Here is a 17553-nt window from a genome sequence, read left to right as displayed (position 1 = left end):
AGTGCTGCCATAAGGGAGCGCGCTGACAGTGTACCAAATTTTTTGTGAAGCACTGCCAGTGCGCCCCCTAACAGCTTATTTATCTTTGCGCCCACGTCCATAGTACGGGGCGGATGCAGAGGTAAAGAGATTCCCTCATTTGCATGGGGCCATGCCCCCTAGCAAATAAGTGACCGCCCTGCACCACCGCTGTCCGTGTAAGTCTGCAGCCTCTTCTGCAATACCAAACTGCCCTGGGGTGCAAAAAGCGTTCGCAAACACCTGTTGAACCACCGGGGTCACTTCTGTAATACCCGCACAGGTGTTCTGCATATAGCAGAAATTGTCATATGCAGGTGAAAGAAGATGCATCTCAAAACTGTAGAGTGATTCTGCATCATTCTAATTTGCAAAAGGAAATGCACTCTGGAGCCATTTACGTGTACACTAATAATTAGTATCAGAACATTTAACGGCTTTAGAGGGCATTGATAGGGGTGTTGTAGTCATGGCTCATGGCACGTTTTTAGCCTACATATGATTGTATTCTGGTGGTTTCTGGTGTTTTACAGTGACTTGGTTGATGTCTTTAAAAGAAGTAAAGCTATTTTCAACAGTTTTATTTGCTTTGATATCTTTTTTACACATACCTTACCTTGTTCTGGGTATCTGGGAAACTATCTACCACACTACACCCCTTAGGTCATTCTACATGCTGCAGCATACCTCACTAGGGAATGAAGGAATTTGATCACATCATTCTAGGTGATGGAACTCCACAGGTTCCCCTTATCAGCCCCCATCTTGAAACCCAGCTTCATCATCTATAGTGCCACCACAATGGGGTTTGGGGAGGCAGCCGACCACATGGAAGTCGGACATTGGGAGGGTGGTGTAGTCGAGGAGACTGCCATCTTGTTCGGGCTCTATAACCATGTTTATGTAGCCCAATGGTTTTGTAATGGGCTATTTTGGTCTCCCTGCCACCATTTTAGGTACAGGTGACCTGGTGACTGGTGGCAGGGAATCCTAGTCTGGTATTTTTTGTGCCCACCCGGCCCCATGGTCACGTTTTCCTGGGGGGTTTTCTCCTGATTCGTTTTTTTCCTTTTTGGGCTTCTGGTCGGGACTGGTGCACAATTGAGGGGCCGTTGTTTGTAAAAATGTTTAACGTTTGAGGCAGGTGCTTGTCAAGGGCCTGGAAAGTTTTGCATGAGTTTAAAGAAGTTTGATGATTGCCATTGCCGAACCACATGGAAAGGGAGTGGGTGAATAACTTCTCACCTGGAGTAGGCAATAAGTTAAAGGTTGGGTATAGGAAGTTCATTTGGTTAGATGTTAATACATCCAGCCATAGGCTGTAATGAAAAGTTTAGGTTTCTAACTGTTGAACTGCAGTAAAATAGGTAGTGGATTGTTGTGGGTGGGGTAGGTGGATGGGACGGTAAGCGTGGGGTAAGGAGAATGGATAGTTTAGTTGATGTATAGCAAGGCTTTAGTTTTGTAAGGAGGATTGCCAGCGGTGACTCCTCCTTCATGGCGAATTTCGTAGCGCGCCCTGCATCGCATTTTGCGATGCAGGGCACGGAACGAAATTCGTTTTTATTAATTTAATTGTTTACTTACCTGCAATCATCCATATTCCGGTGTTTATCACCCCCCACTCTGCCCCTCCCCCGCCCCGTCTGTCTGCCCACCCGGATCTCCCTCCACGGGCTGCGGCTGCCTTTTGGCTAAGTTTGTACTGAAGAAGATCCATATATACACTACTGACGCCACTGACTACTTGGATGACAATCTTACCATTATAAGTGGCTCTCCATACACCCACAGCAGGGACCTTTTTAGACAGAAAAAGAAGTCCTAAAGAGAAAATAATTAAAAGGCCTTTCCCATCTATGCTCTACGGATTTGGACCAATATCCCCATATCGGACAGCCCAAACCCAGCTTCAAATGTAATTAGCAAACATCTGAATACTGAACTCTTTAAAATAAAAAAATAATAATAATAATACATCATTTTGTAGTAACAGTCCATAAACCATCTATTCCTCCTATTACATGTTGATTGTGTCAGGCTCTGACCCTGTATAGAATTCACAGCCTTTCAGCTAGTTTTGCACTATATAAATATTGCATACATACATACATATATACCTAATGCAACCTGTAAACAAATCGTTAACATGTATTAAAGATATATGTTTTGAAGAGACATAGATCAAACTTTTCCAACTGGTTTGATAAATAATATATTTCCAGTTGAGAGAAATGTAAAATATATTTGCTTATTTTATTATTGTAAATATGTATGCTTTTATTGTGTTAATGATATTCACACCTAGAAAGTTGCTTTTTGGGAAGCCGCTTTGGCAATAGTCATTACCTGTGATTTCACCTTGTTTGCAAATTAGAGGGGGCTCCCCCAGTCCCTTTCTGCCCAGGACCCCAAAAGTCCTAGAACCGGTCGTGCCTGTTTCTGGGAAGTTTGGGGTTTTACTTGCTGCTGCAGGTCACGCTCGTCACCCCTGGCTGGTATTTTTCACAAACACAATTGCAGTAATTTAATTTTTCACTTCTGGTCAGAGGCTCCATTCCGAGACCCCAGAAGGGGGCGGGTGGACGGCGGGTTTCCCACCACGCCCCTGCTCCGCTCTGGCGCGGTATCCGTGCACTTTCAGTTCTCGCCGTGAGTTGGCAGCGGGTCGGCGCTGTTTGTCAGTCGGGAAGGACACCGCTCGCGCCCTGTCCCTGCGGGCATCCTCCCGAGGCGCTCGCGCTGCTCGAGGCTGATGGCGGGAGGCTTCTGCGGCGGCAGTCCCCGTGCCTGAGGCGGCTCTCCCTGTGACCCGTGCTTACGAGGCGGTCAGGAACGAGAGGTTCAGGCAGGTGTTAGGACAACACAAGGAGGCGAGATGGAGGCCAGGCTGCTGCTGGTGGCCGCCCTGTGCTGCGAGTACAGCCTGATCACACCCGGCTGCTGCGCCATGAGACCCAACGGTGAGACCCGCTCTGCTGTTCCCTGCGCCATAGGCGTTCCTGCGGCCCCTTTGTTCAGCAGCCTCCGGTGTCGGCTGTGTGCGAGCTGCGCAGAAAGTTGTCCACAGGAGACTGGGCACACGTCCCTTCTCTGTAGTTCGCATCGCAGTAGTTGGTAATTCTGCAAGAGTACATTTGGAAGTAGTTTTAGCAGCTTGGAATTTTTGTTATCTTATCTAACTGCCTGTGGCATTTCAACATTTATTTTTGAAAGAGGGGCAAAAGCGAGTTGTGGGATTTGTTTTGCCTTTTTGCATGCAGCGATGACCGTGAAAGAGCGGTCACCCCCCCCCCCCCCCCCCCAAACACCGAAGCAATATCGCCTGCTGTTGCTTCAGGGAACCGTCAGGAGTCTCAGATTTGATGGGTGACAGTTGCATGTTTAAAAAAATATATTTATATATTTATTTATTTATTTAAAATTGTGACCTGGAACAGTAATAATGTCATTACTTTTTTAAATTTGATGAAGTGCCTTTAATCATACTCGTCGGTTACGCAGCATTTGCTAGGATATTTATTTGAGTGGGGTTGCAGGATGATGTGATGTATGTTCATTCATAGGAACACACAGCTTTGCATTTACCTGTTCCCTGCTGATTGTGCATGTGTTTGGAACTACTTCATTTTATATGGCACATGCCATTGTGTTCTTGACAAACACAACATATTAGCATTCAGACCCTGAGGTTCCACAGAAGATACTTTCTAGAGTTTGGAACCAGAAGTTAATGTTTTAGAGAACAATATTTCATCCCATTGAGACTCCCTTAAATCCAGGGGGCATATATGCTGCTTTGTAAAACCCAAGGCCCATCTCATAGTTGGTCTTCCTTTTCGCATGATTCAAATTTATAAAGTCCAGAACTTTTGCCATATACCTGAATCTGGCTTCCATCTAAATGCCTTCCTCAGCATCTCAAACTCTCATATATCTGTCCTTGAACAATATCCCCAGCAGTTTACATCCAGACATTTCTGTGTCCTTAAGGGTGTGTTTTCTGCTCTGTCAAATGTACTGCATCCACTGGTCTGGGAAATTTGCATGAAAACCTCCTCGTCTTATAGCCATCCACTAAATCTTCATGTGGTCCCTATAGTTTGGCGTATTGCATTGCAGGTCTGTCCTCAAACTTCTGGGTGACATCGGCCAGGGTTTCTGCATCACATCTTGTTTATCATATAAGTTTCCATAGAAGCCGTATCCGTTTTTACCATGTTAGTAAAAAAATTGTATCTGTTCTATGTTGTCTCAGAAAAACGAAACTGAGCAGCCAGGCCTTGCCTCACATGCTATTGCAATTTGACTTAATGAAATCCTAAACTGCGTTCATTCCAAGACTAATGACACATTTTTAGGTCTGGCGTTAGACAAGATCTTTTGATTTTATAAAAATATGTTTAATATACTTACATATTGGGGTTTTCAGCCACCTCCCTTCACCCATTGGTCTGTTGTGTCCTACACATTTTGCTTCTGCCCACTACAGTATACAGATGGGGGCAATGGGTCAGCCTGCTTCAGCCACTAATAAAGTCAATTTTGAGTGACTGTATTTTGTTGTCTCACAAGAAGCACATCCACACACAAGCTAGTTACCTTCAGTACCGGTGTTTTTGTTTTTAATTTATAATTACTTCAGTGTTGCCTTTGTGTTTACAGTCTGATGTGATAGTAGGACACTTCTGATGTACATTCCATCTTTATCTAATTGCATCAACTGCCAATGCTGTTGTAAATTTCTTTTGGATTGTTTTTACTTTTCTAACTGCTGCTATTTCACAGCATATCATTGCATCCATTTGAAACGGTTCTGTATTAAGTTTTCCTCCTTAGTCGTCGTCTTCCTCTTTTTCCTTTCTTTCTCTTTTTTAATTCTTGTCTTTCATTACCACATTTTTTCTCTTTCCTTCCACTTGCTTTCCCCTTTCCTTTTATCATTTCCTTTTTAATTCCATTTTCTTTCCTTTCTTCTCTTTCCTTGTTTCGTTCGTTCATTTCTTCTTTCTTTCCTTTTCTTCTCCCTTTTTTCTCTTTCCATTTTTTCATTTTTTTACTTCCTTGTTTCTTTCTTTCCTTATTTAATAGATTTCCTTGCCTTCTTTTAATTGCTCTTTCTTTGTTTGTTTTATTCCAGACTGATTGACGTTTTAACTCTTTCGATGCTGGTGACGGAACCGCTCCGTCATCAGCTGCAGTGGCGCTGTGCTGATGACGGAGCGGTTCCGTCATGGCCCGCTCGCCACGCCTGCGCGGTGCGGATTCCACGCCTGCGCTGGGCGTTCCATTGAGCGGGCGGGGCCATGACGGAATCGCTCCGTCATGAGCACAGCCCAACCGCGGCTGGTGACGGAGCGGTTCCGTCACCAGCATTCACTCGCCGCGCAGCCGCCCCGCCCCCTTAGCGCTGCGGCCGAATCGCCGCCGCAGCAATGTGGTTAAGTAGTTCCATTCATTGCCAGGGAGTTCTCTGTGTGTGTGTGTGTGTGTTTTTAAGACAAAAAAAGTTTTTGGCCGGAAACAAATAATTTATTTTTGAAGATTGATCCCAAACAATAAAGTTAATCGAAAACCATGACAAAATAAACAAAAATTGCCAACAGGCTAGTGACTGGCCAACACCAGACCTAAAAGGCTTTGTCAATGCTTGTTTTATTCTGTGCTATGAAATATAGAGTTGTCACTATTAGTAGATGCAAATTTGACTACTTAGGCTGACAACTTTCAATTGTTTATACTTTAAAGGAAGCCATGTGAGAGTGCACATAGGCTCACATAGGTGGCCCTCTTCAAAGTGCTTGTGTATTGATTTAATTAAAAAAAAACATTTACAAGTGACTAACTGTGTGCATGTATGGGTAGCTATGTTCATAATATTTTATTACAAAATAAGCATTGGTAAAGCATAGAAATTGGCAGCCAATGCAAAACTTACCAGCTTCACCAAAACTTGTTACACCTAGGTGTTTAGAAAACAGAAAATGGGTCCAGAAAAGTAGCATATTGGCTTGTGAATTAAAAAGCAGACAAGCATTGGTGAAGCCCTTAGACTGGCGTTATTGTAATGCATTTAAATAGAAGCATGCATATACAGAAAACCATCCACACATGCAGCCAGAACAAACTTTACAGTATACATGCACACTAAGGCCAGCATTTAGGGTGTTACCGACTCAGAGACAGACATAGATTCATGCTCACAGAAAAATTACATATAGCCAGACACCCAAGTACACATGCAAATGGAAAGGCACATAGACAACTAACTCGCAAGTAGGCACACAGTCACTGAGGGTATATGTGTCCAAACAGATGTACTAACTTATTGTCCTCTTTTCTGGCCTCCCCCTTGTACTAATTCCCTTTCTATCCCCTATCTTTCGTTTCTCACATTTCTTTCTCTGCTTCTTCATTACTTTATTCCGTTTCCTGTTTTCCCCGCTTTAACCTAGAAATACCACTACTCGAAGTTTAGCCAGTGTTTGTTTTTGAATGCAGGAGATTGTAATAGGAAAACTGCAATACTATTGTAGCGTCTCAGACTGTGATTGATGTACTTATGGATCGTTATATTTATTACTTTTACTTATTTATTACTTTTCTTCTAATTCAGCATATCCAATGCACTACCCTATTTTTCACCATATACAGCTCTCAATATTTCATCTAGCTCAGCTCTGAGTTATCTCAAACCTCTTTCTACTACTCTTTCCGATGCATTTCCCTATTGCCCACCCTATACTTCTATCAATATATCAATTACTTCCACTCTCTTTCATACCAAACCCCATACCACAACTATGAGCCCCCAAAATAACCCTCTCGAGACTCTTCCCTACTCCACCCCGCACCATCTCATGCCTCTTTTTACTATTCCTATCCCCCAAAACAAGCCTTTCTAAACCCTCCCTTTGACTCTTCCCCCTCCACCTCCCTTTTACTCATTCCAAGCTTCCTCCTACTGCTAAAAGATCAAAAACAAGCCATAAAAAAAACTCAAAATCCTTCCCTTCTATCCCTCCACTATCCTTTTCATTCCAAATAACAGACTAACTTTTCCACCACGCAAATGAATTTCAGATTTCACTATACTAATTCACCACTAATCCTTTATGGGTACCCGTGTAGTGTGCTACTCACCGAAAATGCACTTGAACACCTCATCAAGGGTTGCAAGCGCTATATAAAGGCAAGCCTTTTTCCCTCTTCTATCCCTCAGCTATCATTCTCAATCCAAATAACTAACATATCCGCCACTCAAATAACTTTCATATTTACACTATACTAATTCACCACTAATCCTTTATGGGTTCCAGAGTAGGGTGCTACTCGCCAATAAAGGACTCTGACGCCTGTTCAGGGGTAGTAAGGACTATATAAATGCAATTACAATACACTGTTTGTGGCTTCATTCATGCTGTACTTTAAGGAATTAGCATAATTTCATATAAAGTCTGCACAAAGCCACTACGTAGAAGAATAAGGGATGTCACTGTTGCAATGGTACGGTAGTGCTCCCAAGTTATTTCTTTGCTGTTGTGTTGACTACCATGTTGACTACTATTGGAGAATCATAAATCGCTATGGGGTAACCCAGTATCCCTCAGAACCTGGGCAAAACAGTTTAATATATACAATGGTTCTGTCGGGTATATAGATTGATTACTTCAAAATGCATATTCATTTTACAAAATTATTTTCTTCTATTGGAGAATGACAATTGTTCTTATCGGTACTACATTGTTAAAGTGAGAATTGGGTTTTCCCCAATACTTTAGATTTTGACAAGGTGCCTCCTTTGAACTGGCCTTCGTGAAAAACTTTCAGCACAGATGTTGTTCTCTGATGTCCTGTCATATTCGGAACCTTCCACATTTTTTTCTGGGCGTTACCCTCATGCTGTCCGTTCCATCCAGCACTGGTGGACTGTTTTTATCTATAACCTGTGTAACATACTAACGATAGAACACACTGCAACAAGTGATAAGCAGATGCATTTAATGTGTGCAACACACCAGCATAGGACACACTGCAACATTCGGTAAGCAAACTAATTCAGTGTGTGCAGCATAACAAGGATAGGACACACTGCAACAAGTAAAAATCAAGCACATTCAGTGTTTGCAACATGCCGACGATAGGACAAATTGCAACAAGCGGCGGGCAGGTGCATGTAGTGTGTGCAACATACCAGCGATAGTATAAAAACTGAAACCAGTGACGGCGGGCAGATTCATTCAGGGTGTACTTTTCTATTCAGGCACGCAGCCAGCAGGGGTTTGGGGGATTTGAGGCTCAGTTCCGTACTATTACCCTGTACTATTAACTCTAAATGTAATCTGTAATACCCCAGTCTGAGTTGTTGTTAGGTTGGGAGCATGCTTCAAGGTTCAAAAGCAAGCTAGTCACTGTGCACCTTACCGTCAGACCCCGCAGCCCATCAAGAGAACAGATATATACTCCGTCATTTCACGAGTTGGCCTAGAGTTAAACTGAGACATGAAAGTATTGTACTTTCTCAAGCTTTGCATTTATTTATTGAATTTATAAAGCGCTCTAACACCTAACAGGCATCCTGGCAAGGTGTGTAGATGTACATATGTACTTAAACTAATAAAGACTGTTTTTGTTTTTTTTGTAACTAAATAATGGTATTAATTACTACCAAACGCTCTCATTTTAGCAAATACCTCGTACATATTCAAACGTAAATCTCCCCATTTGCATGGAGATGTTTGCTCCAAAGACATAGCCCACTGCGTTATTTTGCAAGGACTGGAACTTGTTACCTGCAATTACAACAAGAACCCCTGCTATAAACAAATTATCCCTCTGTGGTATCTTCTCTAAATTCAGTGATCGCTTCAGGTTATTCACAACCCTCGGTATCAATCAGGCAAGTTAACTGTAAGCTGTGTCTGAGACCTGTGGCCAGAGGTCAGGCGCGCACACACATTTTCTCTCATATATTGCGCGCATTAACCTCATGAGTTATCCTGTCTGAGCTTTGCTTGATACCCCTAAATGTCTTGAGCGTGTTTCTTGACCCGCAGAGGGCGCAGGCTAGAGGCGATAAGTCATGTTTACGTTTACAGCACTAGCTGTGTGAATTTGATTGTATGGGGGTTTTGGTCGGTGGGCAACTGGGCCTCGGTGTGGGTGACCCAATTTTAACGTAAAAATCCACACGCAGCAAATTTGGCTTATTTCTTTATCACCCACACAATTCTCGACTGTTCATCAAATAAGCCTGGTATCTTTTCTGGGCAACCACGACTTCCGAAAAAACAAACTATTGACATGATTTGTCCAAACAGGCCACCGGTCCTCCTCTGCGAACTTGACTCTGAGCTGTGGGACTGTGTAGCTCTTCTTTCTTTTTCTGCTAAAAGTAAACCGCCTCAGACTCACTTCCTGTAAACAACCCGCGAGACTTCACACCTCCCAGGGTGAATAAAACCAGTTTTGCATTCACGCCTCTAATCCAGAAGATACGAGTCGGGGAGCTTCTTCGTACAAGTTGGGCTACAAACTTCTTTTCTATCGATTGCTTGAGTTAGAAGTTCTTTTAGCGTCTGAACTATGTGGCGGGCCACACGGCACCTACTCTGGCGATTTATTAATTCCTACATACGATTAATATGTGAATTATGAACCTCTGCACATTTTCAGCTGCTAGCTTGTAAACGAAGCCTTAACAGAGCAGTGATTTAATACAGCAATGAAGAAACGTCTAGTATAATAAGTCACTCTTCCCTGATGTGGTTTGTGGTATGGCTTGCTGCTTTCTCCATAAACACAGTTTGGGCAAGTGTGTGTGATTATGGGTGTGCTTTGTGGTAACTACCTGATGCCCAATGTGCGTGCTTAGCCACATGCTTTCTGTTAACTCTTTGATATGCCTGTCTTCCTCCAAGAAGATTTAACCGGCAATGTTTGTTTTACCCGGTTAATTTCTTACTCTTCCCCCGTATTTTGTCTGTGGTGTACCACCTTTCATCGGGTTGCATGCAGATGGAGGACGCTGTTAATGGAAGGTGGATGGTTGTGTCGCCACAGGGCGACATGACTGGGGCTGGTGCTTAATGTTTCTCAAAGCAAACACACCAAGATTATGGACGGAGGGCAGAAACTTTTCAACCATTCCCCCACAGTCTAGAGATCCGGGTTAAATCCTTTGTTCTTTTGCTCACTTCGCCACTCCAGTTTGGACCCAGCCATAGGTAAATCAGTCTTGACCCTGATCTTCATGGGAACTGTCCAGCCCAAAATGCCAGGCCAGGTTCTCCCTGACCAGAAACAAGCATCCTGCGACCAGTTTTGTGATAACAGCCCTCATCAGCCAGGGTAGCTTGAATCCGTTGGCACAGTGAGCAATAACGATGGATTAAAACCAGATCTGTGACTGGGGGTGAGTGGTTGAAAAATGTCAGCGCTCCATCCTTCATCTTGTTGTATTAGCTATGTTCATACTAAGTTGGCAGGGTATGCCCAGGCGTGCTTCCCATGCTCTCTATGCCACTGGATTCAAGCTAGCCTGGAGGGTCAAGGCTGATTTACATATGGCTGGGTCCAAACTGTGGTGGCGGAGGGAGCTAAAGAAGAATGGATTAAACCCAGGTCTATGACTGGGGTGAATGGTTGAAAAGCTTCAGCACTCCGTCCATCATCTAGTTATGTTTGTTAAATGTTACTCACCAGCCTTGAAATGTTAAGTACTTTTCCTCTTCATCACCACCAGAAACTCGTGGCCAGAGTAGGATCAGCCCCAAAGGCCTGTGTGCTAGTGACATCCGTGCCATGCGGGGGTGGTAGTTAAGAGGGATGAAAGGTTCCTTCTTTGCAATGAGGGAAGTGTGTTTGTCATTCTACTGGACATGTGTGGAGGGGCATATAATTTACCTGTAATACTGGTTGGTGGGAGTCTGAAATGGGCCCACCATTGCAGGGTGTACGGTGTATCCCCCCACCCCCCCTCCCCCATCCCAATAAAATGTGACAAGCGCTGGCGAGGTGTATTATGAGGATAATGGTTTTAAGGAGGCTGTGTCTGGTGCCAGTGGGATGTGGGCCGTATTCTGGACATGAACAGCATTCTTGATGTCATGAAGGGCTAGAACCATTGACCACAACACAAGAAAATCCGATTGAAGCTGTTCTGATGCTACACTCTGTTAGCAGAACTAGTTAGCAGCCTGCCTCCAAGGTCGCGATACGTAATGCGTCTACCCCTACTTGCTAGAATTTATTATAGACCAATGTTTGCTAAAGAGGGATTGATGGGAAATATAAACAGATACATCTCTAAGCATCTACTCTGGGAAACGGCCTATACAAGAAGGTGGTTACCATGCATATACCTTTCCCACACAACTTTACAACAAAAATATGCTCAGTTTGCAGGTAAGGGTGAGTGATATATCTATTTTAATTCTTCGCTTTGGTCCCTCAATGAGGATGGGTTTGGCTCTCGCTTCTCCGTAGGGCCAGGCCCTTCTCACTAGCAGGGCCATGCCTGCAACTATTATCAGAGTTTCGGTTGCTGCGGTGGCTAAGATTGAGAACGCACTCACAAAAGCTTTTCTCTTCTTTGCGTATTTCATACAGGTACCAATGCTCAACAAGTTTCTGTCTGTGCTTGGACATTGATCACGGGTTACATTTGTTTTGTCCCTCACCATTGTTTATTCCCCTTTGCGATGTGGTCACGTCTGTATTGTACCCATGGTGTTATGGGAGATGAAGTTCATTCAAATGTCCTCAAAGGACTTTGTTGCAAAGTCCGTTAGTGCTCATGTGCAAATATCATCACAACATGTTATTAATTCAAAGTGCTCGTGCTTAGTGTAATGGGTGAAAGTTCCTTAAAAACAAATTAAGAGCTCAATTACAGGCATTCCACTCAGTTTTTAACTAAGCATATTTTGTAAAACAATGTAATTCTGAGGCTGTTTCACATATATTTTTAGGTTTCGCTGGGGGGCGGAGCCGTTAGGCTCCTCCTCCAGCGAAATCTGTAGTTTCTAGTATGGGTGACTTTAACCCGCCTCTCTGCTTCATTGGCTAGCTCCATAAATGGAGGCTAGCCATTGGAACAGAGAGGCGTCCGTCAATGCCGGACCAGACACGGGGGCGTTCCCGAGATTCTTTGGCTTTTGCCGACGTCACGCGACGCCGGGAACGCCCCCGTGTCTGGTCCGGCCGGGCCGTGTTTGCTGTTCCCTCCTCCCTCCCGACGTCCGTGTCCTTTCCCGCCCCCCTCGTCCTCTCCCGCCCCCTCGTCCTCTCCCGCCCGCCCCCCTCGTCCTCTCCCGCCCCCCCGTGTCCTCACAAACAAATATTGGTATCCCGTCCCGCCCGCGGGTTTCTTCAGCCGGCCGGCCAATCCCAGCGCGGCCGGCCGGAAGTGCCCGCCCCCCCCGCCGCCCAGCGCGAGAAGAGGAGCCACGGCGAGCGCTGAAAGTCTGCGCTGCTCCCGGCCGGGTGACAGCAGACTGGGAGCCCAGAGAGGAACTCCCGCAGCACCCGGGTGAAGCGAGGCGGGACTGGCCTGCAGCGCTGCCACCCCGGCCGCCTCACTTGGAAGGAGGAAGAAGCGGGCGAGGGTGGGGGGCTAACCGGACAGGAGCGGAGGGCCGGCCAGCCGAGGAAGTCCAGGTGAGTGGTTCCTTTCCTGTCCCCCCTCCGCTACTGACGCTATAATTTAAAACTTTCAGTGCCAGAATGCATAGTGGGTTTGATAAGAGTCTGATTTTTTTTTAACTCTGTTTTTATTGTAGGTTTAAAAGACATGAGCATATCCATCAATGAGATTTAAACATACAAGATGGCAATACAGGGTAGTTCAGTACAACATCTTACTAGCACGTCCAACAGCGCTAGTTCGCATCAGTCCTACAGCTAATTGCTCCTTACATAACAGGATCAATCCCAACGCATGTTAACATATTTCAGCATAATACAAAAAACAATAACACCCATCCCTCTCCCCCCAGCACGCCCTGAAGCAACCCAACCCGGAAATAGCTAACCCACTCTGACTATACCAAAAGCATATTCCTGCACTCTCTTACCCTGTTACTCATCTCTTTATCCATCGGGTATTGTGTGTAGCAGCACTCACTCTACACCATCCCTCCAATGCAGTCATCATCCAGTCCTTGGGAACACTCGCCATCCGTGGAGTCCCCTTCTCCAGGCAGGTGGTGAAGCATGTCCGCCCAATCCCTGGGCTCTTCTTTTACCGTATCATCTGTGCAAACCTGCTTGTTTATGTATTTGCTTAGTCTTGGTGCTTTTGATAAAACCCATTTTGCGTGTAAATGGCAGTGTCTACCGAAACTCTTAGGTTTCATTAGGAGTTAGTTACAATCTAAGACCGAGGTCTATATGTTTGATTGTGGTTGAGAGTTTGCATCTACCTGGCCTCTTGCTCCCTTTTTTTTTGCATGTGCTTGTTTTTCAGTCTGCTATGTTAGAACTGTAAATAAAAAATGACCGTAATGAGTCAGATTGCTTGCACGCATAATGAAGAACACCTCACAATGCATGTGTTATAATCAGAGGCCATCGTGAAATGGGTCTTCTTTATGATTGCTGGACTTGCATGCGACCTATAAGCAAATAACTCCGCGTTCTAGAGCAAAGACCGATTTGCTTTGCCAATGCCTGTTCTTTTAATTAAGCATATCGGTTGCGGAAGTAGCATTTCTACAAAGAGAAACTCATTCTATTACTGTCCATTCTGTATCATATGCTTAATAGTCTTTTGCCTTTTTAGTGTCGTACGTTCCACGGACATATGTGTATTCTGACTGTTACACATGTTATAGTATGTGTTATTTAGCCTTCCTTGTCATGCCCACAAATTTGAAGACCAGGTCTGCAGGTCAGAGCAATTAAACCTGATGCCCAGTTAGTGACCGAAGCAAGTTCCTGTCGCTTTGCCTTTGAATAGTAGTTGTTAAATCGGAGTAAGAAGTTTTTTCTGTTTAATTTTTACTTCACCTGCTCTGCCTGCAGTCTGTATATGAGATAAATGTAGTAAAATATTTGCATATTTTTATGAGAAATTGTCTTTGGCGCAGAAGAACTGGCAGGGCATGTTTGCTGTCTTAAAGCACATTTTGACTCCTAAGGTAGAGGGTTAATGTGCGTGTTTCTGGTCCAAGGAGGACCTGGCCTGGCCTGGTAGTTCGGGCTGGATTGTTCCCACAGGGAACAGGGTCAAGACTGATTTGCATATGGCTGGGTTTAAACTGGGCTGGCATGGGGGAGCAACAAAATGATGGCGTTAGGCCCTGATCTCTGTACTGGGGTGAATGTTTGACATTGTTCAACATTCTGTCCATCAATTCTTCTTTCAGCTTGTTCTCTGTGCATAGCCTGCCATCCCCATCAATTTCAAAAGGATACCACATGTTTGCAGATGCTCTAAGACGATGCTCTTTCTTTGGCATCAGGCAGTGCAGCAGCCAAAGTAACTCGTGCCAGTACAGTAGGCATGGTGGATCTGGGGCTTTCAACTTAGTATCCATATTCTTTCTCTTCTGCCCCACACACAAAACTGCTTTAGCTCATTCCTGAAGGAGTACTAGTGGCCTGTGGGAGCGAGAGTGTCTTACCACCTGTCAAATTGACAGGATTTCTTGGTGGACTACTGGGTTCTTCAAATAGTGTGTTCTCTTTCCAGGAGTTTGCCTCTCACCAGTTCCTTCCGTCTCCTATGCCACTTTGGTCAACCTTGCCCTCATTCTGCAGCAGAAGGTCTCAATTCTCTTGAACAAACAAGTTGTGGAAGTCAGCCTGCAGAACACAAAAGTTACTCTTTTCTTTCTTTTCCCCAAGAAAGATGGAGGGGTTTCATCCCATTCTCGACCTTGGTTTTGAACAACTTTCTCCACAAGTAAAAATTCTCATCAATACACGTGTTCCTCGGGCTCAAGAAAGCAAAAGTATAAGGCTTTTCTGCCCTCTTCTCAAAAGGTTTTATCTACTATTCCGGGGTGCATTCTGGCAGCCAAATGGGTATTGGTGTGTACGTTTAGTTACACTATTGGTATTCATGTGTTTATGTACCTGTTCGTAATTCTCAGAGTTGCCTACCCAGAACTGTAAAGTTCACTTTCAAACACTAAAAGTCACAGCCTTATTTTGGGGATTCAGTCATGAAACCTACACCATCTTGCTTTCCGCGATTCATTATTTCATATTTCAGGGCTTCTTTGGTCGTGGTCGAGTTCTACGAACACATTTCAGAGACGTGCTCCTTTACTGAGTTTTCTAGTACTAAAATCAGAAGATGCTTTGGGCGTCTGCTATGATGGAGTAAATATTTGTTGTTGATGTGATGTCTAAGTAATAAACGCAGCTAGATCAGATTAAACCAGGGAAAAACTGGATACAGTGCCTCCTTTTTTAAAAACATACTTTATTAATTTTCATGCTTAACAATCCGGCGCGACAGCGAATCATAAATTGTAGGGTTCATATAGTTGTACCATACTGTAATCACAGGTTGATCGTTACAACTTATACAGTCTACAGAAGGTGTATTCACAGTAGGAGCAGTGGTAGCAGGATTTTAAATTGCAGTAACAGTATTTGTAGCGAAGGTATATTTATAAATTGTATGCCAGAATAACATGCCCCCCCCCCAACACCTCCCAGGAACTAGCATTCTAAACATTCCCACCCCCTCCTCACCCCTGTCCTCTCCTAGGCCAATAAATCGAATGGTTTTGTTTCTGTTCACACATATATATATATATATATATATATATATATATATATATATATATATATATATATATATATATATATATATATATATATTCCCAAATGCATGGCTTGCAGCTGTGCGTGTATCTGATTTGTTAGTTTTGGACTGATAGGTGAGTGTTTATACTACAGCGTCTCAATGTGATGAAGGTTCAGAGGATGTAAAAAGTTCTAGCATTGTGTCACCCTCCAATGAAATTGAGTTCTTCCGTAAGCCCTAATGTCTACCCTCCTTATTACCATACTTTCAGCCCTTCACCGTGCCAGTTGAGCACTGCAGGGGGCAGCGTGGATTTCCACCGCATCGTGATTGAATTGATACAGTGCCTCCTTAGTCTAGACTTGCTGTCTACCTTAGATTTATTCCCTACACCCTCGAGGTAGTTTCTCATCCTTGGATCAATGTCACTGTAAACCTTTTCCTTAACCCCATAGTTCATGGCAATTAGTACGTGTGGAACTAAACACTTGATATGTAGCTGGTTGGCTTGCTTTCAAGAGTGCCACCACCAAACTCCACTATCGAATAATGCTGTCTCTACTTGCACATCTATACTTGTCTCTATGTAGTACCTGGGGACAATTAGCCCAGATATATGCCAGTCCTCTGGTATTTGTTTTATGCTTCCTTCCGGTACCATCGTGCTTGAGAACACAGGTAACAAGCATTTACAATGCAACGGTTTCGGGGGGCTCTTGTGTGGTGTGTGTGGGGGGCTCTTGTGTGTGTGTGTGGGGGGCTCTTGTGTGGTGTGTGTGGGGGGCTCTTGTGTGTGTGTGTGTGGGGTGCTCTTGTGTGGGTGTGTGTGTGCAAATGCAATACGTCTTGCATTTGCGACAGAGTAAGCTATTGGCATTGTAAATGAGAATGCCATTTATTTATCTGTTTTCAAAACCAACACATAAATAAAAAGTTTGCCATTTACAATGCCAATAGCTCAAACTTTTCCGAAGGCGAAACCGTTGCATTGTAAATGCTTGTTTTAACGTTATAAACCTGCTGAGACTTTTAAGAAATTAGAAATTTTCAGGTAAAACTATATCCCATTTTTGATGCATCGCCAACCTTGCATTTCTAAAATTATTTGCCCTTCAGCGGGCTGAGTCTAATGTTCAGTTGTTGTTTCCTGTCATGTCCTCTTCAAATCGTTTTTGTTCTTGCCCAAGAGTGATTGATTGATTAAGCCAGGCACAGAATTTACCGATTTTGTAATTTTAACGCTTTCTTGCCCTCCATTTGGCAGCAGTTATCCAAGAATCACATTTTTATGAGCTGCTGATTATCTTCATTTTTATTGTAAATGTTTTAATGCTGCAGAATTTTGTTTTTAAAATGTGTTGGTGTTGCGTCTCTCAATCAGGTTTCTTGTCTCTTGAGATTATTCTATTGCAGTGATTTACTTGAATGCCGAATATACATTTCCATTTGTTCAGTTTAATTCTTTGTGGTGATCCTGCTATTTTTCTTGACCTCCAGTGTTTTTACTTATATATTTTAAGCTTTTCAATGTAATCTATATTCATTCTAATGCCCATTTCTCCTTTTTGGACTCTTCTGAGTTATGAGATTTTTGAAAAACAGAGTCGATACATAAAATAATATAATCGAGGGACCCGTGCCCCACTAGCATGCAAATTGATGACAGGAGCACATAAAAACATAATAGCTTCCGTGAATTTCAGGGTGACAGTGCAATGTACAGCATGCACATTCCATTCTAGACAGTTCCTTTTCAAAATACATTGTACATC

General features: G+C 43.7%; 1 protein-coding gene across 1 annotated transcript in view; it reads left to right on the top strand.

Moving 5' to 3' along the window:
• Positions 1-2641: 2641 nt before the first annotated feature.
• F2R (coagulation factor II thrombin receptor) overlaps positions 2642-17553 on the top strand; it is a 150311-nt gene continuing 135399 nt past the window's right edge. The window contains exon 1 of the mRNA XM_086960755.1: positions 2642-2981. Coding sequence (XP_086816881.1) covers positions 2897-2981 — 85 coding nt within the window. The 5' untranslated portion in view covers positions 2642-2896. The remainder of the gene's footprint in view (positions 2982-17553) is intronic.

Source organism: Lissotriton vulgaris, chromosome 3_1, assembly GCF_964263255.1.
Source record: "Lissotriton vulgaris chromosome 3_1, aLisVul1.2, whole genome shotgun sequence".
NCBI lineage: Eukaryota > Metazoa > Chordata > Amphibia > Caudata > Salamandridae > Lissotriton > Lissotriton vulgaris.
Note: the sequence above shows the minus strand (reverse complement) of the source record. Positions and strands in the feature narration are given on the sequence as shown.